General features: G+C 36.5%; 1 protein-coding gene across 13 annotated transcripts in view; it reads left to right on the forward strand.

Annotated features, from left to right (window-relative positions):
- The window catches only part of LOC106867289 (serine/threonine-protein kinase N2), a 133,209-nt gene extending 125,719 nt beyond the window's left edge, over nucleotides 1–7,490 (forward strand). For all 13 annotated transcript variants that reach the window (XM_089339191.1, XM_089339197.1, XM_089339190.1 and 10 more), the window contains 4 exons: nucleotides 4,104–4,211; nucleotides 4,826–4,906; nucleotides 5,446–5,505; nucleotides 6,649–7,490. In XM_089339191.1, the coding sequence (XP_089195317.1) occupies nucleotides 4,104–4,211; nucleotides 4,826–4,906; nucleotides 5,446–5,505; nucleotides 6,649–6,792 (393 nt within the window). In that variant the 3' untranslated portion in view covers nucleotides 6,793–7,490. The remainder of the gene's footprint in view (nucleotides 1–4,103; nucleotides 4,212–4,825; nucleotides 4,907–5,445; nucleotides 5,506–6,648) is intronic.
- The last annotated feature ends 243 nt before the right edge of the window (nucleotides 7,491–7,733 follow it).

Genomic DNA, 7,733 nt, shown 5'->3' on the forward strand with positions numbered 1-7,733 from the left:
GTCTGCTTTCTGTGGCCTGATGTCCTTCCTAATGCCAACCACTTCACACACACACACACACACACACACACACACACACTCACACACACTCACACACACAGCTTCTACACAGTTTCTGCTTCCCAAATTGACTCAGTCATTTGTCATCTTGGAACTGTATCCCAATACCCTTGCTCAGCTGTGCAGAGGGACTGAACCCAAAAGCTTGTGGTTGAAAAGCAAGCTACCTAGCCATAAAGCCATAAAGCCACACCTGTGTAACTGTTTAAAAAAAAGATGCTGCAAGGTCCTTCATGAGCTGTACACTTACACGGCTGGTTTCCCAGATTCTGTGGCATATATAATATAGTCCCCCTGGATGGGACACCAGCCCATTGCATGATGACTCCCTTTTTGTCAGCTGAGTGAACTGGAGTAATGTGAAACAATGTGTTTTGCTCAAAAACACAACACATTGCTTGGTCCAGGAATTAAAATCACAATCTTACAATCATGAATGCAACACCCTCACCCCTAAGCCACGCATCTCCACGTTTAACTATTTTACGTATTGTTATATTTGTTTCTTTCCTCACTGCTTTGTGTATGTGGGTAACCAGATACCAGCCAGCCAGCCCAGTGAGCCAAAGCAATAGTCACAAAGTATTAAATAGCCTTGAAATGAGGTTTTATTGGTGACCTCTCCTTAGATAAATAAACAGTTGTTTTTTTGGTTTTTTTGGAAGTTTTAGAGAATTTGATATATATCGTTATTATAAACATCATCATCATCATAATGTCCAATTTCCCATGCTTGCGTGGGTTGGACTGGAGTTTGTTGTAATTTTTCTACAGCTGGATGCACTCCCTGTCACCGACCCTCAACTGTTTCCAAACAAGGAAATATATGCTCTTGACCAGACATGTCTTTCATGGAAGACTGGAAGTAAACAGCATTGCTCTGCTGTAATGCTTGTTTATAGCCATCAGATGATGTTAAGATAAGGAGACAGAAACATGCGCACATTAGTTGTCTGTAATGCAATGCAATAAAGTGTTCCCCTTGAAGTTCCCTCGTGGTTAAACATCCAAATACATTTTGAATTACCAATGCAGGGTTCCAAACAACCACAATGGTGAAACATATGTAGGGGAACAAACTTGTGTTTATCACATTCCCTCCTACATTTACCCAGGATATCATAACCAGTAATGCTTAGTGGTTACTTAATCAATGTACTGGAAGCAGGCTGGATTAGGATAATCTGTTCAGCTCTAAACTTATCTGTAGCAGTTATACATCTAATGCTACACACACACACACACACACACACACACACACACACACAAAGATAAAGAGAGAAATGTGTTGTGTTGTCTACATTTATTTTCTATGAAAGTTGCTTTCTCTGTTTTTCTTAAAAGGTGTTTGAAACAATTGTGTGAATTTTGAATTGGAAAGTTTATTTTGAATTCTTTCTTGTTCCTTGAGGTTCTGTTTAGAAATTTTCTTTATTTGCTTTTGGTTTTTCTTATTCCTTCCCACTTCTTGTTTTGTTTTTTTTTTTGTTTTTTTTTTTGCAAAAAAATAATAAGCAAATAAATAAAGGGCAGCTGAATCTGGGAATGAGAGACACTTTTTAATATTTGTTCTGCTATTTTCCTTAAAACGATTTGGCTTTTGTTTTCTAACAAAATGTTAATTATCACCACCACTAATAAATGCGTTCTGAAGTGAAAGAGTTTCTTAAGTTATTTTCCACCTTAAAATATTCACAATGGAAACATTACGCACAAAACCTATCGACACTCATTTCCTTTCTTTTGTTCTATTATGATTTATTCTAAACAAAGAGTGCCATAGAACAGGAAGCAAGTTCTTGATAAGTCCTCAGTATTGTTTCAATTCTTGGCTGAAGCTGTTTTCAGACTAAATTTCATCTAAGGGCCCACCCGTCTATATAAGGTTGAAACAAACCCTGTAACTTCTTATTTCATCCTCCCTTCAAAACCATTTTGAGACAAACCTGCCTGACATTGCATGTGCTGAAGTGTTTGTGTTTTAATTAAAATCTAAAACTAAAGCTTATGACAGTTGCTTCTGATGGGGCTTACAGGAATAGCGAGCTGTGAGAATGGATGGATGGATAGATGGTGCCATAGTGCAGGCTCTTTGTTAGATAAATTTATGGTTTCATTCTTTATTCCAGTAAACTGTTGCACAGAATCATACATTTTCCTCTTACAAAACCAGTTTTGTTCCACAAAATATATTTAGAAAATAGGATGCATCTTATCCAAGAGTGCCTCTTATACATTGGTGTGTGTGTGTGTGATTGTAGCTTCTACTATTTTATATTTGTTGGAAAATGGGAAAACCAGAGTCCTTTGAGCAAAGTCCTTTGGATGATGATTAGTTCACTTGTCAACCTGTCCAGCACAAAGAAACAATATTGTTTATTAGGGGGCAGACTACCTGTTATGAGACACCATTAATTAACCTGTGACAAGACACAACAGTTTGTTGTAAGAAAAGACATTTTTTTTTTTTGTTTTTCGTTTTTGTGAAATAAGATTTGGTTGAGAAGATGGCTTCTCTCAAAACAGCAGCCAAGATGATCAATAGTTTTGATGCATAACAAACACTATTGTATCAGATCAATATGATCACTCACATACATCATCAGATCAAATCAACTGCTACTCAATATTTCAATTTCATAATTAATCTGTGACTTTATAACTTTCAGTTATTTTATTTGTCAGTTTTTTTTTTCCAGTTGAATTAATCACTTTCTGTGTGTTCTCAGGATTGCTGTTGATTTTGTGTATGTCTAAAACTAAAATTTATTTTTGTTTTTTCACCCGTTCCTTTATTTTCTGTTTTTATTTATTATTATTTTTATTTTAGGAATTATGAAGTCATTTTAATTATCCAAGAGAAATTTTAGAGATGAATTAGTTGTCTTTCTCGTTATTACTGTCATGTTCTTAGAGTCTAGTTTAGGCACAAGGCCAGCAGTACTTGACTGGTACTTTATTTTATCGGCCCTGAAAGGATGACTTCAGTGGGATTTGAACTCAGAATGTAAAGAGCTACAAGAAATACTAAAAAAAAAAAAAAAAAGTTGCTTTGGAATATTTCTTGAAGCTCGTGAGGTTTTTGAGATCAAACCTTGCTGAAGTCAACTTTGCCTTTCACCCTTTCGTCATCGTCGTCAAACCCTGGACATTGCTGTCTTGTGTCCTAAGACTCATATGGGCAGTTGCCCATTTTCCCATAGCCTATAAGTGACTGAGATCACCCCCCCCTCCAGAATGGGACACTGATCCATCACAGGGTCACTTGTTTACAGCTGAGTGAAGTGGACCAATGTAAAATGAAGTGTTTTGCCCAAAATCTCAACACACCACCTGGTCCAAGAATTGAGACCGTGACCTTGCAATCATGAGTAGGCTATGCATCTTCACTTCCATCCTATTGCAATTGACAAAATAAAGTACAAGTCAAGTGCTGGGGTTGCTCGTACAGATTAACCCTTTCACATGAAAATTATTAGCCTTGTGCTTTATATTAGTAAAAATTATTATTATTATTATTGTTATTATTATGTTCCTTAAACATGACCATTTTCCATTTTGGATTGAAGATTTTTGCTGCTACTTTAAAAATAAAGCAAGTGGCAATTAATGCCCAATTAATTTCTTCAACTACTTTCAATTAATTAGTGTCTTCTACTTGTTATGTAAACAGATGTGATATTTAAATATAAATTTTTACTAAATTTTTTTTTTATGAAAGAAACCATAAAAGCTTGTAACATTTTCTGCTGGTGTTTTATTGGGGAAATAAAGTCTAAAATTTTAGAGAGAAAAGTTATATTTGATAATTATGATATGAATAGTATTCTTGATGACTTTTATTCTATAACTTTCTTCCTTCGTTGAGTGTCAATTTAATATTAACTGTGAACATTTTTTGAACTTGCTGTTATGTTTCTAAATTTGATTTGCTTTATGTGTGTATATGTGTGTGTTTGCATGTATGTGTATATGTGTATATATATTCTTTTTTTTTTCTGTCACCATCTCATTAAAATACTGCTTTTCCTTTTCTCTTTCAGTCTCCATTCCCTGGGGATGATGAAGAAGAAGTGTTTGACAGTATTGTCAATGAAGAGGTCCGCTACCCCAAATTCTTGTCCACAGAATCCATAGCAATTATGAGAAGGGTAGGTTCCACTTGTTAATTGAATGCTTCATCTTCACATGTGATAGAATTTGACAAGTATTTCTTGAGGGTCACGGACTTTACTACCTCTGGCAATATGATAACAACTTTCTGTTCTAAAGTGAACTAAATTAAAACCTTCCATCAAAATTTCATGTCAGTTATGGGGTGTGCTGAAAAGTTGCTGGCTTTTAAGGGTATTGCGGAAGGCCTGGTTGGAGGCCCAGCCTTCGGAGTTCATTTACAGAGCACAAAAAAACTGAACGACCTCTGCAATAAGTGTGTGAATCTGAGAGGGGAATATGTTGAATAAATTCTTAACTAACTGATCTTCCTGTATTTTCTTTTATCCAAAGCCAGGAACTTTACAGCACCCCCTTGTATGTTCCAAACATCAGTTAAATAATGACAATATTATTTTACGAAATTCTTCAGTATGTATGAAATTGATTGCAACAAAGGCAGCATATTTCAAGAGGGATATGATTACAAAATGGCTAAAGGGTTTGGAAGGCTGTTATCTTGCTGAGGACGTAACCATATCTCTGGTGCTGGTGCCTTGTAAGTAACTTTTTAACTGTGAATGACCTAATTCTACAAATTCTGTTGTTGCAGTTACTGCGAAGAAATCCAGACAAACGTCTCGGCTCGAGTGAAAGAGATGCTGAAGATGTTAAGAAACAAGCCTTCTTTAGGGTAAGAATTTTACTGTTGTTTTTCTTCTACTGGTTCTGGTTATTGGGTTATGCTAAGGCATCAACTTCAAGAGTTAATTTAGTCATAAAGACCATCATCCTGAGGGCCACATAGAGGCATCTTTTAGCGCAAAATATTTTCTTGTTTCATATTTTGCTTGATTGGAACTTTTTTTTTTTGTCCAGAGGTTTAAATTCATGGGCAGTTGTCTTCTACAGTAGCCCCAGGCTGACCGATGCCTTGTGAGTGCATATGATTCTGGGAAACTGTAGGAAGCCCATTGTGTGTGTGTGCATGCATAAATATTGACTTGCTAGAAACAGCAGCCAGATCTCCCTCAAATCCCTCCTCACCTTTGAAAACAAAAAAGATGTGTGGAACACTGTTGATTGCCTATCTGCTGATTTTGTTTCAAGACTGATCTAGGGTAGGGGCTAACCACTAAGGGGTCTTTAATTACTTGATAACTACAAAACCCTTTTAAATATGTATTCCCTTTCTTGTTTGTTATTACATCATTTAATGAAATGTCTTTTCAGAATATTGATTGGGATGCATTACTCATGAAGAGAACAAGACCTCCGTTTACACCGACAGTGGTCAGTTGGCATTTATATACTTTTGTCTGTTTTTCTTTCTTTCACATGATAATGGTGATGACGATGAAAGTTTAAAGAAAATTTTACAATTTACTTTCATTCCTTCTTTCTTTCCTCTTCTCTCTCCCTACTCTCCTGCTCTCTCTCTCCTGCTCTCTCTCTCCCCCTCTCTCTCTCCCCCTCCCCCTCTCTCCCCCTCTCTCCCCACTCTCCCTCTTTCTCCCCCTCTCTCCCTCTCTCTTTTATACATATAATGTGTGCATTTTTTGCTTCCCAACTTTATGGTTCTAGGTTCAGTCCCACTGCCTTGCACCTTGTGCGAGTGACTTCTACTAAAACCTTGGGCCAACCAAAGCCTTTTGAGTGGATTTGGTAGATGGAAACTGAAAGAAGCCTGTTATGCATGCCTCTTTGTGTTTCTGTTTGTTCCCCACTACCACTTGACAACTGGTACTGGCTTGTTTATGTCATTGTAACCTAGCAGTTTGGCCTAAAGAGATTGATCAAATAAGTACCAGGGCTTGATTCATTTGATTAAGCTGCTTCAAAGTGGTGCTCCAGCATGGCTACAGTCGAAAAACTGAAACAAGTAATTCATAAGAAATAAAGATATCCAACCCATGCTAGCATGGAAGGCGGACGTATGATGATGATGTAGTGTGCTGAAGAATACTGAGCAAGTGTAGCCTGGATGTCCATGGAGTAGCACTGACATAAGGAAGACCTGAAAACCAGTGCCTTTTGTTGTATTCTTCCGATGAGAGTTGACCAGGCTTTGCATTACAGGTCTCTAGGAACAAGCAGCACCCAGTACACTCTGTAAACTGGTTGGTGTTAGGAAGGGGTCCTCCAGCCATAGAAACCAAGCCACAAAACAGATTGTGGAACCTGGTATAGCTCCAAGCCATTCCAGTTCCTATTAAACTGTCCAACCCAAGATATCTTGTATCTTATGCATGAAGACTTGATTGACATATTCCATGGTTTGCCCAAAGCAACTCCTTTTGTTCATTTTGTTTTCTTTAGTTTGTCTTTTGGATTCCCTGTAAATACTTGTATGAAGACAACTTGTGTTTCTTTGTCTTCCTACCTCTATATTTATTTAAGTATATTTTCTTTTTTTTTTTTTGTTCTTAATTCTAGAAACATCCTGAAGACGTGAGCAACTTTGATGAGGAGTTCACTTCAGAGAAGGCTATACTGACGCCGTCTAAGGATGGCCGACCGCTCTCAGCTGAAGACCAAATACACTTCCAAGACTTCTCTTTTGTAGCGAACTGGTGCTGACGATGACCACCACGACCCCCAACATCTTCAGATGTACTCTCCCCTACATAAAACTAATTACAACCAGAATAAGGGAAAAAAATGATAAAGCAGTTGTTACCAAAAAAAAGAATTAAAATAAAATATACAAATCCAACATAAACAAAGGAAAGAATTCTCTGACCGTTACGCAACTGGCTGTGAGCAAGTGTTTTTGTGTCCCCTCTCCCACCTGCACACAGCCTGGGCCCCTATCAAGACTTGTCTTCTCAACATAAGAATTTTAAGCTTCTCAATTTTTCTAGGGACAACCTAAATTTGGTTATGTCTATTTTTTTCTTTTTACAGTCTGCGTATGTCTTGTCTGTGTGTGCGTGTATGCCTCCGTTTGTGTGTGTGTGTGTGTGTGTCTATATTTGTATAATGTAATATCTATTCAGAGTCGGAGAGGAGTAGGGGTTAAATTATCCAATACATACACATTGAAAACTAAAGTCCCTTTTCTGTCTTGCATTTATTTTGTTTTGTTTTTTTTAAATTTTTTTTTGGCAGAAACATGCAAAAACAAATTTTAAAAATAACTATGGACTCATTTTTGTGCTGATTTTAAAATGTCTGAAAAAGAAGAAAAAAAAAAAAAAATTTTGAAAATAAAAATAAATAAAATAAGGGGTGGGGTGCAGGGATATATATATAAAAAATAAAAACAAAAAGAAAAAGTGTAGGAAATTTGAGAAAAAAAAAAGGAAAGGAAAAATTCATGATAAACTGATGTTCTTTGGTTATTGAATTCTTGTGGGAGGGAAGTCTTTTCCTAAAATTGAAATTGGACAAAGAGAAAAGGGGGAAAAAGAAATTTTAAAAATTGTCAGCAGGGAGTGGGGTTGGGTGGAAGTGAAATTTCTGTGTCGAAATGGTTGTTTTTTTTTTATATGTTTGATTATGTTTTTTGTTTTGTTGTT

Source organism: Octopus bimaculoides, chromosome 21 (genome assembly GCF_046866305.1).
Source record: "Octopus bimaculoides isolate indiv1 chromosome 21, ASM4686630v1, whole genome shotgun sequence".
Classification (NCBI taxonomy): domain Eukaryota; kingdom Metazoa; phylum Mollusca; class Cephalopoda; order Octopoda; family Octopodidae; genus Octopus; species Octopus bimaculoides.